The 17,148-nt window shown below is 48.2% G+C and overlaps 1 protein-coding gene across 5 annotated transcripts in view; it reads left to right on the forward strand.

The window, feature by feature from the left end:
- The window catches only part of RPTOR (regulatory associated protein of MTOR complex 1), a 445,897-nt gene that overhangs the window by 287,832 nt on the left and 140,917 nt on the right, over positions 1–17,148 (forward strand). For all 5 annotated transcript variants that reach the window (XM_049860923.1, XM_049860920.1, XM_049860922.1 and 2 more), the window contains 2 exons: positions 12,618–12,718; positions 13,765–13,909. In XM_049860923.1, coding sequence (XP_049716880.1) covers positions 12,618–12,718; positions 13,765–13,909 — 246 coding nt within the window. The remainder of the gene's footprint in view (positions 1–12,617; positions 12,719–13,764; positions 13,910–17,148) is intronic.

The following is a 17,148-nucleotide window of genomic DNA, read 5'->3' on the forward strand; positions in this document are numbered from 1 at the left end:
GGGACCAGCCGAGAGCAGTCGAGAAGTTAAAACCGTGGAGATGCTCTGACGACGTCAACTGCTGAGACCACCCGGTCCTGCGCCCCAGTTCAAAACTCACCCCACCTCTACCTCCTTCAGACCTAGTGTTTGCAGAGACACTCACTGCTGAGGGGGCCACAACCCATTCCAAAAAGACAGCTGGGGAGAGCCAGAAGGCGGCGGTCATTCTTGGGGCTTGTCTGGACTCCTCCCTCCACTTATTTTAGAAGCTGTTTCTCCCCAACGTGACAGGCTTCCTAGCAACTTCTCGCTGGAAGGAGGCGTCTCTCACACGCCTGCAGCTGTGGCTTCTCAGCACCAGGTCTGTCTGAGGATCGATCTCAACATCAGAAGCCTACAGGAAGTCAGCTTCTTCAGGAACTACTTCAGAAATACACTTGGGCTCGGAGTTACTCTCTCAGGGCTTTGGAGCCTGCAGTGTTCCATCAGAAAGAGCCTGTTCTTCATTGCATCATAAACACAGGAACGAGCAAGTGGGAAGTGGCTCCTTTCCTCCCTCTGATCCTGTTTCTCCTTTGTTGCTGCGTCTGCCTCCAAGGGGGCTCCTTCCTTGTTTCAGTGCTGCTGCTGTTGCCCGCTGGCTCAAGGGATGGGCAGTTATTGATCATTCTAGAAGAAGTTCAGTAAAAGATAAGTTATCTCTAGAGTTACGTTAAGTCCTGCTCACCATGGAGCCAGGGAAGTCATTACTCCTTTTCTTCCAGAATTTTAAAATACGTTTTTCCACATTTACTTTACAAGTATAGATTAGCAGGATTCTGTTCAGCAGGAGCTGTTCAATGCAAAAAGATAGGGGGCCTGGGGATTGCCGCACCGCAAAGATAAACCATTTGATTTAGAGACTGAAGAAGAGATTTAAAAAATCACCAGAAAATGAGCTGCTGGTGTGGTTTTAAAAAGCCAGTCAGAGTATTCAGAGTATTTAGAGGTAGAATTACATAATCCTCCAATTTCTAATGTCTCTCAGGTTCCATGTTCACCATCCAACTCTTCTGATAACCTTGATCCACTATCCTGCTGGAGAAATTAGTAAGAGCTTCATTTAAGTCTATTCTTTTAACTGCAGGTCATAGTTTATTATGAATTACCGTCAACTCAGTTCTGACTCAGGGTGACCCCATATGTGTCATAGAGTAGAACTGTGCTCCACAGAGTTTTTAATTGCTGATTTTTCAGAAGTAGATTGCCGGGCCTTTCTTCCGAGGCATCTCTAGGTGGACTTGTACCTCCAACCTTCTGGTTCACAGTTAAGTGTGTTAACCATTTGTACCACCCAGGGACTCCCATGGTTTATTAAAAATGAAAAAATACCAAACCCATTGCCATCAAGTCGTTTCTGACTCACGGCAACCCTATAGGACAGAGTAGAACTGCCCCATAGGGTTTCCAAGGAGCGGCTAGTAGAGTCAAACTGCTAACCTGAGTTGGCAGCTGAGCTCTTAACCACTGCGCCACCTGGGCTCCCATGGTTTATTGTTGTTGTTGTTAGGTACCATGTAATCGGTTCCAACTCACAGCAACCCTGTGTACAGCAGAATGAAACACTGCCCTGTCCTGCGCCATGCTCACAATTGTTGTTATACTTCAGCGCATTGTTGTAGCCACTGTGTCAGTCCATCTGGTTGAGGGTCTTCCTCTTTTTTGCTGACCCTCTACCTTACCAAGCATGATATCCATCTCCAGGGACTGGTCCCTCCTGATAACACGTCCAAAGTATGTGAGAGGATGTCTTGCCATCTTCACTTCTAAGGCACATTCTGGCTGTGCTTCTTCCAAGACAGATTTGTTTGTTCTTCTGGCAGTCCACAGTATATTCAACGTTCTTTGCCAACACCATAATTCAAAGGCATCAATTCTTCTTTGATCTTCTTTATTCGTTGTCAAGCTTTCACATATATATGAGGCAACTGAAAACACCATGGCTTGGGTCAGGCACACCGTACTCTTAAAGTGAACTAACACTTTGGCGACATCTTTTGCAGGAGATTTGCCCAATGCAGTGTTCCGTTTGATTTCTTGACTGACTGCTGCTTCCTTGGGCATTGATTGTCGATCCAAGTAAAATGAAATCCTTTACAACTTCAGTATCTTCAGTGTTTATGATGATGTTGCTTATTGGTCCAGTTGTGAGGATTTTCATGGTTTATTAGTGGGTATAAAATTGGTCTGATGGATCATAACCAGCATTTAATAAAAAAGAAAGAAAAAGAATAGAAAATACCATTTTTTACCTAGTTGGAGTGAATATGAGTTGGTTCTATTGTTAAAATATATTTGCATGCACTGTGTCTATGTATTTCTTAATAGGAGTCATGATCAAAAAAGCTTGGAAGCCCCCTGTTTAAATGGTCTTTGCCCTTAATGTTAGTTGGGGCCCTAGCCACACAGAGTCTCTAATTGCCCGTCTTTAGTTATATCGGTACTTCTTAATACTCAGATAGTCCTTCTTTACTTGCAATTCCGAATCTCTGTTCTGCCATCAGCCTGATGCCATTTTATGGTTTCCTGCAGTCTGCCTCATTTCTAGTCAGAGATGTTGCTGATAGATCTCTTTCGACCACCTCCCCTTTTTTTAACAGAAGAAGCCTTTTTTTGAATTAAGTCCATGCCCCTTTTGACCACATCCTTTGGCCTTCAGCCCTGCAGAAAGACAAGCCATAACCAAATCTCTTTACCTGGTGAACCTTTTATCGTCCTGAAATGTCACTCTTAGCAATGCCCTTTGCCTTCACGTCCACTTTGTCGGATAGTGACACAACCGTATCAGCTGTCTTGGTTAGTGTTTGCGGAGTGTATCTTTCGTCCTTTTATTTTCCACCTACGTGTGTCCTTATATAGATTTAAGATGTACTTCTTTTTAGCAGGATATAGTGGGTTTTTGTTTTGTTTCTAAATCCAGACTGAAAATTTTTGACTTTAGTTGAAGTATTTAGTCTGTTTACGTTTAATACACTAACTGACATATTTGGCTTTAAATCTACCATTTTATTGGCTTTCCTCTTCCCCTCCCCCATTCCTTTATTTCTTCTTTCCTTTTTTATTCCCCCTTTGCCATCTTTTGACTTGATTTGTCTCCGCCTCTGTTGACGTTAGTTTTACTCTATTTTGGGAGCCCTGAAGGCAGTTTGAATTCACCGGCTGCTCCTTGGAAACCCTATAGGGCAGCTCTACTCTGTTCCGTGGAGTCGCTCGCTATGAGTCGGAACAGACTCCGCAGCAACAGGCTTGGTTTTTTGGTTTACCGTCCTTTGGATGGTTGCTTTAGAGCAGTGGTCTACTTACCTCTGTTAAGGGCCAGATGGTGTGTGCCAGGTAGTGTGTTGTGGACCACACAAAGTCTCTGCTGCATATTATTCTTTATTTTTGGTTACAACCCCTTTAAAAATATAAAAGCCATTCTTATCCCACAGGCCATACAATAATGTACTGCAAACTGGACTTGACCTTTGGGCCACAGGATTGGTGACCCCTTCTTTAGAGACTACAACATGCCTCTCTGACATATTAGAGTCTAAGATAACTCTGTTCTTCCACCACTTCCCAGACAGTGCAAGAACCTCAGGGCACTTTAACTCCACACGCTCACCTCCTGGCTTGTCTGCAGTTGTCATGTATTCTAATTCTGTCTATGGTTTTGTCTCCATAAATATTGTTATGTTGTAGGGTTAATACTCACTTCCGTTCATCTACGTATCTGTGTTTTCTGTAGTTCTCAGCATCTCACATCTTCCCTCTGTGGAGCTCCCTTTAGTGCAGGTCTACTGGTGAGAAATTCCCTTAGTTTTTATTTGTGTGAAAATGTCATACTTTCCCCTTCATTTGTTTTTACATTTTTAAATCATCATAATTGAGGTTTAGCTTGCGTTCAATAAAATGCACCCATTTTAAGCGTACAGTTTAATGAGTTTTGACACAGTTATGCACCCATGGAACCACCACAACAATCAAGATATATCCCAAAAAGTTCTCTTGTGCCCCATCCCAGTTAACGTCTTTTCTTAGGCCCCTCTTCCCCCCATTGCAGGCTACCGTTGATCTGCATTTTCTTACTATAGATTAGTCTTTTCTAGAGCTTCTTAGGGAATCGTGAAGTGTGTACTTTTTAGAGCCTGGGGTCTTTCAGTGTAACACCTTTGAGAGGTATCAATACCTACGAGTGGAATGGTGAGTAATATGGTAGGTGCACGTTTAACTTTGTAGGAAAATGTCAAACTGGTTTCCAGGGTATTTCACAACTTCACCTTCCCATCAGTCATCTGTGGCCATGCCAGCTGCACTGCATCCACACCCATACTTGGTCACCTCAGTCTTTAATTCTAGCTACTCTAATGGATGCACAGTGCTATACCACTGTGTTTTTCAATTCTCATTTGCCTCAGGAGCCCTGGTGACGCAATGGTAATCGCTTAGCTGCTAACAGGGACTTTGGCAGTTTGAACCCACCAGTGGCCCCACAGGAGAAAAGACTTGGCAATGTGTTCCCATGATGATTACAGCCTAGAAAACCCTATGGGGCGGTTCTGCTCTGTCACATGGGGCCACTATGAGTTGAAATCAACTCCACGGCACCCAACAACAATGACTAATGCTGCCTCAGGGTCCTGCCTTTGGAATCGCCAGATGCCTCCCGGGGAGGCAGAGACAGGCTCAAGCCTCTAGGCTCCCTCCACTCCCAGGTCTCGGCCCCATAATCCCTGAAGCCTTGCTCATCTCCCACAGCCCCCAGCACATACACAGCCTTCCTAACTGTTCTCAGTGGGAGAATTGTCTCAATCACCTCACCAGCCATTGCCAGAAGTAGAGCTCACAATGCCATCTAAGCCCTAAGAGGCCATGACTGTACCAAGTACCCCAGGATTTACACGTGTCATTGAGGACCTGACTGACTCCAGCTCTGTAGATCACATCACATGGCCAGACAGTGGACAGTGTGAAAACACAGGTCAGAGTGCACAGGCCCTTCTGTGTGTGCACAAATGGGGTCTGGTTTCCAGCCACAGGCCCTTCTGTGTATGGACAAACGGGGTCTGGTTTCCAGCCATGGCTTCTCACAGCGCTTTTCTCATTTTCTTTTCTCCTGACCACTCACGCATAATCCTACAGCCTGGTTGAAAGAAAGATTTCTCCTCGGGCAGTGAAATTGCAAACCATTCAGACTGTTCATATATTACAATTTATAAACTGCAGTTTTCATGCCCACAAATGGACTTGGATTATGCTCACTTGAAATCTGTGAGTGGCTAGAATATAAAGATATTGTATAACAGGAAATTCAGATAGTACTAAGACATATTGAATTGTACATAATTTAAGTAAAGAAAGAATATCTTAGGTGTGTGCCTTGATTTGGTTTCATGAGAATGTTAACATATGGAAAATATTTTCACAAGTCTCTCAAAAATATATCATCTAGCTAGTGCAATAGTTTCCAGTCTTCATTTCAAACAGATTTTTCCCCATAGAGTTGTGCTTTTATATTGCTTGAGAAAGTACAAACATGTACATGTGTTTTATATATATGTATGAGTAGTTTCAATATAGTATTCATTTAGGAAACTACACGTACTTATGGTATACGGGCGTATATATTGAAGGATTCCTTTCAGTAACGTTGTGGACTCTTTCTCCTGGTACCTGACCCCCACAGACTGAGAATCACTGGTCTAGTATATACAGCTTTGTCTTACCCAATATCTAACCATCGTATAGTGACCCAAGTGTTCAAAGGGGTTACTGTAAAAAGAAATTGCTAAGTTCGCTCCTCCATAGTCTTTGTCGATAAACTCTCTGCATTAAGCCAGTGAACTAGTCCACGGTTCTCCACACCTTCATTGTCACAGTAGTCATTCATGGTAAACAAAGTAGAGTGTACCCAACTTTAATTGAATTTAATGTTGAGATGATCTAAATTTACACAATTACGGATTTTTTAATAATCTTCCCTGTTTAGGAAAACTTACTGTAGACTGTCTTATTTTTGTTTTAGTTTTTCTTATTACATAAATAGTATGTTTTCAACATAGATATGTTATTAAGTACAGATAAGCAAAGTGAAAAGTTATCCATGATCCCCCTTGCCCCCCGGCCGAGATAATCACTGTTAACAATTTGGTGTAGACCCTTCTAGATTCTTAAGTCTATCTGTGTGTATATTTAGAAAGAAAATACAGCATCCCTTTAGTTAGTGAGTTCTTCCAGTGCGTTGAAAATTACTTAGTTTTGTGCATAAAGAGCTATCTGCAGGAATGGTCACCAAAACGTTTCTAGTGGTTTTTAGATGATGGAGTTTCGGATGATTTATGCTATCTTTTTTGTTATTGGTTGAGTATTTTAGTGAGTTTGTATCATTTTCTTGGAAACCGTAGTTTTCTTTCAGCATTTTACTTACACATAGGTTTATGGCTATCCATCAGGGATTCGTTCCTTGCTCATTGAATGTGTACCGAGCATCTGTTATATGTTAAACATTTTGTGCTACACATTGCCCTATGGAACAGTTCTACTCTGTCACACATGGGGTCACCTTGAGTCGACATCGACTCAGCAGCAGGTTTGAGCTGTTTTGTTTTGTTTTGTTGGCATAGCAGTATGAAGAACATAATCTTTGCTCTCAAAGAGCTGCACATCTAGTTGAAGACATAGCCAGGACAACAGTTGTCATTTACAGCAAAGAGTTCCCAGAATCCTGTGGGAGCATCAAAGCCATCAGCGCCTGGTGGGCCCCTGGGAGCGGATGGAAGGAGGCACCATGGAAATGTCTTCCTCAGCAGGTGTTGAAGGGCTAAGGGTTTTCCCTAAGCCAGGAGAACAGAAGGATGTCCAAACAGATCTGAGCATGTGCTGAAGATTTGGGGAACAACAGGTTTAATATTGCTGGAAAGCGGGTGAATTTAGTGAAAGAGGAAGTGGGGAGAACTAGGAAGCAACGTGAGGAAGGTAGCTATGTGCAGACTGCAAAGTGTTCTATGTTCCACTTGTGCTGGCTGGGTTTCCTAGGGAGCGGAGGACAGGCAGAGCCCCGAGGAGGGTGCAGCCCTCCAGATATGAGGAGGGAATGGCTTGGACCAGGCTAGAAGTGCTGGAAGCAATGGAAAAGTGGTCAGATTTTGCATGTATTCACACAGTAGAGCCCTCATGATTCACTGATGACTGACGTGGGGCCAAGAGAAGAAGGAAGACTCCAAGGTCCTTCTCTGTATCATCAGTGGCCAGCCTCAAAACAAAAACCATGCTTGTCTGATTTTAACAGAATGAATTGAGAACTGTTGACTAGAGTGTGGAAGGTGGGCTTAGGGCTTGGAAAGGCAGTAACATAATGACTAGACGTTTCTGGGTACAGACATTAAGGCTAGAATGGGGATAAGGTTTCTGATTTGATTTTGTTTTCCCCAAGATAAGAGAAGGGACCCACAGGAGTCTGGCAGAGAGAGAGCTGGAGTGACAACAACAGTCTGGGAAGAGTGCATGGAGGGGAGGCATGAGCAGTGCAGGCTGGGGGTTTGGACGGTGTGAGGTTGCGAGTTTTCCTTCATACCCTGGGCGGTAAGGGCAGCATTACAGTATAGCCCATGGAATCTTCACTGGGCAAGGGATCTGAGTTGTCCAAGAGATGATGACTAGCCTGGGGCCATACATGAACCAGTGGCCAGGTCCGGGTATAGGAGGCCCATGTTGCTTCCAAAGATGGCAGCAAGGACGGAAAGCATGTCAGAGGAGAGCGTGGGCCACGGGGAAAAGCACCAGGTGGGTGTTTCAGAGCTGGCCCAGAGCCTGAAGGTCCTCACAGGAACTTGGTGAGGATCCTGACGTCCAGGTGCCACACAGCAGGGTCACCAGGGGCACGTGGCTGGTGATGTCTAGGAGAGAAATGCTAGCAGACATTCCGGGAGGTAAAATAAACCCATAGAGACAGTGTGGTGAGGACTTGGAGAAGGTGGCGCGCCTTTTTCAGGAAGGTGTCGCTGGACATCTGCCGTATCTACTTTTGAAGTGCTGCCCGTTTTATTTAAGGCGCGTTTTGCACGTAAGGTTAGCCTTGGTGACTCAGACAGAGACACGAGACGCCAGAGTTACCAGCCACAGCACAGCTGGGATCAGCGTTTGGGTTTTCTCATCTCCCAGTTCAGTCATCTAAACTACAGCTCTTTATATTTTTCACATAAACGTTGTTGTTGTTAGCTGCCGTGAAGAAAGTCCCCAACTCATGGCAACCCCACACACAATGGAATAAAATGCTGACCGATCCTGTGCCATCTCCACGATCAGTTCTGGATTGGACCATTGTGATCCATAGAATTTTCATTGGCTGATTTTCCGAATTAGAGTGCCAGGCCTTTCTTCCTAGTCAGTCTTAGTCTAGAAGCTCTGTGAAACCTGTTCAGCATCATAACAACACACAAGTCTCTACTGAGAGATGGGTGGTGGCCGTGCATGAGGTGCGTTGGCTGGAATCAAACCCGGGTCTACCACCCAACTACTACTGCCCCACATAAACCTTAGTCCTTGGTTAACACTGCGGTTTAAGTTTTAAAAGAACCACCTAGATTATTAACATCATCATTTGGGGATTCTAAGAATCTTTCTGAACGAGATGTGGCCTTTCCTTCCTTGACATTTGGGCTGCTCAAGCCCTCCTGTCAGCCCTGCATCAGCCACTGCGGCCTGTCCACACGGAGAGGCTGGGCCTGGGTGTTCTTCAGGATCTGGTTCAGAAAGGGGGACAACGAAATCGTTTCTGAAGCAGTTCTGTTCTCAATGACGTGAAAAGTGAGGAAGCTGGACTCAATTCTGCCTTTCCCATCCCAGGTCGGAGCAGACTGTTGATTGCAGAAGCCACAGCCTGGGTGTTGACTGACTGATTGGTTTCTAGACAGTCGATCTGACATTGTGGTTTCACCATGAGCTGAGTGGAGGAGATCAGTGGAACTTGAGGAAGTTGTCCCAGGCACTGTAGCAGAACTCTAGGTTTGCATTTATCCGCAGTGATTGTCCCAGGACAGCAGTGTTTGAGAGACGACCAAATACACCCTGACCCCCAACCCGACAAAGACTCAGTCTTTGTTGCTGCCCAACATCCGACAGTGACTGAGAGTGGGAGCCAGCCACCCTCCCGCCACTTCATCAGCAGCGCCCACGTCTCAGTCTGCACTTTCCATCAGCCAGGATCAGGCCCTGAGAACCTGGAGCAAACTGCTCACCTCGGTCGTGGGCTCTAACCACAGACCTGGTCGGTCTGTCTGCCTGGGCTCTGGCTCGGCCTGGCACTTCTCCCAGCGATCTGCCATGTCACCGCCCACCACTCCAGGGCTCACCCCTCCACCCCCACCCCTGCAGTGGCGCCCAGGGCTGAGCGTGCGAGGGGGCCCGTCCATTGTGCAGTCGGCCACGTGTGGTGTAGCAAACCGTGACCGTGTGGAACGTAAGGGCGAGAAGTATCCGCAGCCCAGCACTTGGAGGCTTTTCCTTCTCGTCGTCCCCCTCACACGCGTTCTGCGTAATTGTGGCCATACGATATTTACTTCTTAATGCTGCAAAGCAAGCATTTTCCCATGCTACCAAAATGTTCATGAATAGCAGTTTAACAGCTTGTAGGTATTCCATTGTGGTCGTTCTGTAATTCCCTTGATCTTCTCTCTGCCGTTGGTGGTCGGCCGCCCCTGACTTCTCTCTCCACCTCCGTGTGCACTGCCATGTCCCCATTCCGTTTCCAGTGTAGTCTCGACTTCCGGAAGTGGGGCTCCTGAGGGGAAGGAGATGAGTGTTTTACTGACCTTCTGGGAAGCACCTGCCAACTCCCACTCCTGATGCATCGCCCACAAGGGCCGCAGGGTACCCGAGTTGCCATCTGGTCTGTAAGAGCCACCAGGACCCTCCTGAGCAGGGCAGCCTGAGGCTCATCCAGACCTTCCCTTTGTGTGCACATGTTTGTCACGGCTGTGGGCCCACTGAAGATGCTGGCCTTCAGCACCCGTCCTGGGTGTGTTGAGTCCAGCAGGGCCCCCTGCCTGTGGCCCTGCACCAGGACCCAGCGTGAATGAACAAACGGAAGTCTATTCAGGAATGAACTTGTCCTTGATGTTGCACAGATTAACGTTAAAAGGAAGAACCACAATAAGCTACTCAAGTTAGCATTTTCTAGAGTGCTATCCTTTGCACACTTTACTTATTTGTGTTTCTACTAGCCTCAGACAGCAGAGTTTTCGCCTTGTCAGCCAGGTGCTCAGACATCCACGTTCTTCTCCATCCACAGCACGTTCTCTTCCATCCACACGGCTTCCACGTTCTCCATCCGCACGGTTTCCACATTCTCCTCCATCCACACAACTTCCGTGTTCTCCTCCATCCACACCACGTTCTCCTCCATCCACACGGCTTCCGCATTCTCCTCCATCCGCACGGTTTCCGCATTCTCCTCCATCCACACGGCTTCCGTGTTCTCCTCCATCCACACGGCTTCCGTGTTCTCCTCCATCCACACCACGTTCTCCTCCATCCACACAGCTTCCACGCAGAAGGCAGACAGCTGCCTCCGGTAATAGTCCTTGAACTGTAAGAGGGTCAGCTTTTTTGCTGCATGTTGGACGATCTTGTAAATCATTTTATTAAAAAGGTTTTCAGTAAATGTGTCTCTCGTCTGGATGTAGGACCCAAGACAACACTGGTGCACCGAGGACTCCAACCAGTCCAACCAGTGACACCCTCTCAGCACCGCCTTGCCTCCTGCATCCCCATGATGTGTCCCTTCAGTGGCAGCCAGGCTGTTTGTGTGTATTTCATAAAGAAACTTTGCCCTCGCGGGGAGGCACCCACCCTCGGCACACCTGCTCCAGGACGTGGCTCAGGTGCAGTTTATCAGAGAGCGGCATCTTCGCTCTGCCATGGTCATTAGCCATTGTCTCCCTAGGCTTCTGACTCCTGGTGCATGGCAGGCAGACTGGCCGCAGCACACAGCCTGAGCAATGACACTTTTCATTCGAGAGGGGGGAAGAATGGGACAGTCGTATAGGACAGGAAGCCAGAGCCTCTCGGCTCTCCTGTGCTGAGCTGAGCCTTGAAGGCTTGGTTTCTCCTATATGGTGCAAATCCTTAAAGGTCACACACACACACATACACATCACACCATATACCCTTACACACACACATGCACATACACGCATATATACACAGACACACACATGCACACTTACACATACACATATAAACACATGCACAGATATGTATATACCTACATATACACATGCACACATAAACATACCACACACATATACACACGTATACACATACATGTGTACACACACATACACCTATAAACTCACACACACAACCAAGTAAAATTGCTCTCTAAATTGTCCACACCATGATCAATAACTTGACTGGGTTTGCAAAGTGTCTTTGGGTAGAACGGAATCTGCTGCTGAGGTAAATGTTTTTCCTTGAACCTGGACATCTTTTTGCCACGACGTCTGACATCTTGGAGCGACAAGGCTGAGTCAGCTTATAGTCATTTCTCACCTGACTTTTTCTTATCACTAAGCCTACGTGAGGAAACAGGAAGAATTTAGTCCTAGAGGCTTTAGTAGATGAGAAAGCACATGTGTGCAGAAACACACGTACATTCCTTCTTCCTTTTTTATGCTGAGAAATCAGCTTAGCTCAGCCCCCCGTTACTGAGGCATCCAGAGGCAGTGCCATTGAGTGGGCAGCTGTCATGGGAACTATTACTCTGTCAAGGCGTACACACAGCAGGACTCACACTCTAGACTCTGAGGAAGCTACCGTGAACATTTCCTTTGGGGAGAAAGGGAAGGGTTGAATGTAATGACACCTGTGGCGTAGCAGGTAAACTTGAGCTCATGCGCAGTGGAGTGCCCCCCAACACTTCTGATCCCCATGCTGTGTGGTGTTTTCCTCCACAGTGCGTGCCCCACTTGGCACAGTGCCTGCGTACTCGTGATGATTGGCTTGTTAGCTGCCCTCCACTAGAGCGTATGCTCACGAGCAGGCACACGGGCCTCTGTAAATATTGGGGTCACTGATCCCAGCACCAGCATAGCGCTGTGCATGTTGCAGCTGCTCAAACACACGTGTCAAGTGAGTGGACAAGAAGGCAACTGAAGAACAAGATCTCCTTGGGGCACTCTCAGGGAGGCATGGTGATAGGGCTGCGATGCAGGATGGGGGGCCAACCCCTTCACAGCAAAGCCCAGGCCTGCCCTCTGGGCCCTGTCAGCGACCTCCCTCGGATGTGGAGCTCACGGGAGCCTGGGTGTCACAGGGTTGGCCCATACGTCCAGGGGCTCCAGGGAAACTGGGTTATATAGATGTGGGGGAGGGAGGGAAGCCGAAGGTGGAGGCTGGGCTTTCACAATGGGGGCAATGCTGTGTGCACTTTTGTCCTCCTTAGAAGGGATCAGTGTCTGAGTGGGAAAGTCACTGAGAGGCAGGAGGCTGTCTAGTGGTGCCGAGCCCCTCCTGCCTCAGTTTGAGCCTCCAGCTTTCCTTCCCACCCTATCTCCCCCTCGCCCCCACCTTCTCCAGTGGCCCCAACATCACAAACCAGGGCGCATGTCTTCCAGGATCCCCGGGCGGCTGAACGACCGGCGTACGCCACTGGGTGAGCTGAACTGGATCTTCACGGCCATCACGGACACTATCGCCTGGAACGTGCTCCCCCGAGGTGAGGAGGGGAAGGCCCCAACAGCCAAGCTGCCCCTCCCCAGGGAGGACAATGGACAGGCTTGGGGTGCTGAGGAGGAGGAGGCAGGAGCCTGCGTGGCTTCTGTGGGGGTGGAGTGAGCACAAGTGCGTATGTACGGATGGATGGACGTGTGTGTATCTGTTTATGCGTGCATGTATGTGTGCGCGGACGGACAGACGTGTGTGTATCTGTATGTGTGTGTGTATATGTGTACATACAGATGAATGGACATGCATGTATCTGTGCACGTATGTGTGTACGTACGGATTGACGTGTATCTGTATATGTGTGCATGTATGTATAGACAGGGGTATATGTGTATCTATATGTGTGTGTACGTACATATAGATGGACATGTGTTTATCTGTATTTGTGTGTGTATCTGTGTGTACGTATGTACAGATGGATGTGTATCTGTATATGTGCATGTATGTGTGTACGGACAGATGGACGTGTGTATATCTATGTGCATGCATGTGTGTACATACGTACGGGTGGACATGTATGTATCTATATGTGTGTGTGTACAGACGGACATATGAACGTGTGTATCTGTATATGTGTGCCTGTATGTGTGTACGGATAGACGGACGTGTGTATCTGTATATGTGTGTGTGTACATACATACGGATGGACGTGAGTGTATCTGTATACGTGTGCGTGTATGTGTGTACGGATGGGCATACATGTATGTATCTGTATATGTGTGCATGTATGTGTGTACGGACAGACGGACATGTGTATCTGTATACGCGTGCGTGTGCGTGTACGTATGGATGGACAGACATATGTATTTGTATATGTGTGCGTGTACATTTTTATGTACATATGGAGGGACGTGTGTACCTGTATATGTGCATGTATGTGTGTACATATGGATGGACAGACGTGTGTATGTTGCCAGTGGGGAATGTGCATATTAGTCCCAACTTGCTTGTAATAATTTTTGGTGGAAGCACGTTTGTGTCTTTGGCTTCAGTGCTGGACCTGAGTTTCAGAGTACCCTTTGTCTTGTCTGCCCTCAGATCTCTTCCAGAAGCTCTTCCGACAGGACCTGCTGGTGGCAAGTCTGTTCCGAAATTTCTTGTTAGCAGAAAGGATCATGAGGTCCTACAACTGCACCCCAGTGAGCAGCCCGCGACTGCCCCCCACATACATGCATGCCATGTGGTAAGTGCCCCTCACCAGGCTGCGCTGGCACACTGGTCGGTTTCTTTGAAGCCTGTGCCCTTTCCCACTTCTGCAGTAGCCTATGTTTAACACGATTACATTATGCAAACCAGGAAGAGGTAAAACCAGCTTGGAGCCCCTAAGTTGTTCTGACAAGTAAAGCCTTCCCTAAAGAGCTCTGTCAACAGAAACGCAGGTCTCCTCCAGATGTACCCCAGCCTGGGACGGACTGTTACAAGCCGGGCCGGGTCCTCCAGAGGCCTCGCAGCTCTGTGACTCAGGTCAGGGCAGGGGGTGAGGGATGGGCCTTTTGCAAATGAGACTCCGACCTTGCAGAGAAAGGTCACAGTTAAAGAATTACCAACCAAATTTATGGAGCGCCTACTGATCGCTCCAGGGAGTCAGAACTGCTGGGTTTGTGGCCACTGGGTGTAATTTGTATGCATGCGTTGCACACACACAGGCATGTAATCGCTTATGACTGGATTATAAGTGTCCCCCATTGCTGGACCACTGTTGCATACACCAGTAATAGAAGTAGTGACAGTGACAATAATGTGACTTGACTTTAGTCTAGGCATCACATCTGAAGACATTGGTTTCTTCCTGCCTCCTGCTTTCCTAACCCAATCAGCGTTTGAGAAAGTACTGAGATGGAATGATACCAAAGGAAAACAAGTCTTAACTGTAGCCGTCGGTGGAAGAAACCCTAATATAAATACTTAACAAGGACGATCCATTTGTGCTTAGCCTTAAAAATCTTTTATGGTGTACTTTTATGCTCAGGTTTATTTCAGTCTGTGACTTTGTAAATTACCTGTGTGACACTTTCCTCCAACGCTGGAAGGCTGGGGAAGCACAGAGTCTGTGGAAGTGCTACCACCTTCTATTCTGGGAAATCAAGGGTTAAACACTCTGTTTCATGCGGTAATTTCCTGTATGTTACACAGCAGTGGGCTGTAAGCAGGAGAGTTAGAGCTTACCATCCCTGTGCTTTTGAAGAATTTGTAGATGGAACGAGAGCACTGTTACAGAGAAACAAACCAGAGAAGGCCGCTCCAGAAGAATCAGCTTCGCAATGATATTTAAAATGTGTAAACAAAATATCAGACCCCAACAAACTCCTTGTCCATCCCTCGGTAAATGACAGGATTATAAGGAAGTTGGCAGCAGGAGAAGCTGTTATGATCCTCAATCAGAAAGGAGAGACTCACACCCCCCACACGGCCTCGTCCCTTAGGAAACACCATGTCTTAGATCCTCCTTCCCCTGAGCCAGGCTTTTGTAAAAAGTCTATTATGAAAAAAGAAAAAAGGAACAGAATGGGGTCAGTGCTGCGTCAGGTCTTGGATGGAAAATCAGCTAAGTGGTAGGAATAGCGTCCTGCGGGCCACCCCGGTGTGGAGGGCCTTATGGGGCGCTGGCGCCACGCTGGGGAGCCCGTCCTGCAGGAGGGGGCAATGCCTGGTGGACACAGGCCGCCGGCCTCAATGGCGAGAGGTGGCCTGCTCTCCCTCCTCCTCCCTTCTACCTGGTGACCCCAGACATCAGCCCAGGGCAGCGGTTCTCCTTCCATGTATGCTTTCTTTGGGTGTGAAAATGCTTGCTGAGTGATGTGCTCAGCTACATGGAGGAAACAAGGAATCGTGCTGTTGGAGGAGGTGGTAAGGCCTGAGCTGGAGCAGAGAACAGCAAGGGCAGGTGGGGATGCGGGGAGGGCCAGACTTAGCACCGTGGCACTGGGCCATCATTCTAGAGGCCATTTCCATAGTGGCTGCAGAGTATTTCTGAGTCTGGAGCATGTGTGAGTGCTGCTCTGTGTGAGGTCCCAAGTTCAGACATACAGAAGCTTGTCATAACCTGCCTGTCTGTGATTGCTGTCTTTCCGTGCTGGCCCAGAAGCCTGGGAATATGGCCCTTCCTGAGAACTGGGTTCCCTGGGTTAACACTGGTAAACACACTCAACTGCCATCTGAAAGGTTGGAGGTTCCGGTCCATGGAAGTAAAGCCTGGCGATCTACTTCCAGGAAATCAGCCGTTGAAAACCCTATGGAGCACAGTTCTACTCTGACACACACTGAGTTGCTGTGAGTCAGTCAACTTGACGGCAGCTGGGTTTTTTATCCTGAGAATGGGCCTCCCAGCAGTCTCATGAAGTACTTCCTTACTTGTGTTTATTTGTTGTGCCTGAGGAACAGCCATTAGCGTGGCAATCCACAAGGCCAGCTTGTTGTTTTGGGGTGCATCAAGTCAACTCCAATTCATGGCAACCCTATAGGACAGAGTGGAGCTGCCCCATAGGGTTTCCAAGGCTGTACCTCTTTATGGAAGCAGACTGCCACGTCTTTCTCCCTCGGAGCTGCTGATGGGTTTGAACCCCTTATCCTTCAATTAGCAGCCAAGCGCTTAACCACTGCGCCATCAGGGCTGCTTAAGCGCCGGGGAAACAAGGAGAAAGGGCCATGTGAGTGTTCCAGGGATGTGGAATTGCTCTCAGCCATCATGAGTGTCTTTTCCAACTTTCCGGGGCACACCAGGAGGTTGTGGGCTGACACAGACCCCGAGAAGACTTGAGTGTCATTCATGGGTCAGCTCATTGCCCTCCGTCCTGCACAGCACCATCTGGTTCCATGCCCTCCCTTGTCCTTTCAGGCAAACGGCAGCCATTGTGGGTCGGGCTGCAGGAGGCAGACTGTAAGATGGAGGGTGAGGTCGGGGTAGTGGGGGGACCCCAAGATGGAGGGTGGGGTCAGGGTGCCGGGGGACCCCGAGATGGAGGGTGGGGTTGGGGTGATGCGGGACCCCAAGATGGAAGTGGAGTTGGGGTAGCAGGAACCCTGAAATGGAGGGGGGGGTGGGGCACCCTGAGATGAAGGGTGCTGTCAGGGTGGCGGGGTGTACCCTGAAGTGGAGGGCAGGGTCTGGGTGGCGAGGGAGAGCCCTGGGGACCCACCCAGATGGGCAGGGAGAAGGCCAAGCCGTAATGCAGCCTCCAGGGCTCACCTCAGCCAGCCTTGCCTCAGGAAAATCTGGAGCTGGGGTGACCCTCAGAGCCGACCCCATTAAGGCAAGAGCCAGCTGTCATCCCCTATTGTCAGTCAGGCCCCAGACTCAGGCCACCCACAGGGGCTGCCCGCCACAAGCAACTGAAGGAAGCCCCATCCCAAGGGACCTGGCTGCACACCCCTCACCAGCATCTTGGCCGGCCTCGCTGCAGAGAGCTTCCGCACAGCCTGCGT

This window comes from Elephas maximus, chromosome 19 (genome assembly GCF_024166365.1).
Source record: "Elephas maximus indicus isolate mEleMax1 chromosome 19, mEleMax1 primary haplotype, whole genome shotgun sequence".
NCBI lineage: Eukaryota > Metazoa > Chordata > Mammalia > Proboscidea > Elephantidae > Elephas > Elephas maximus.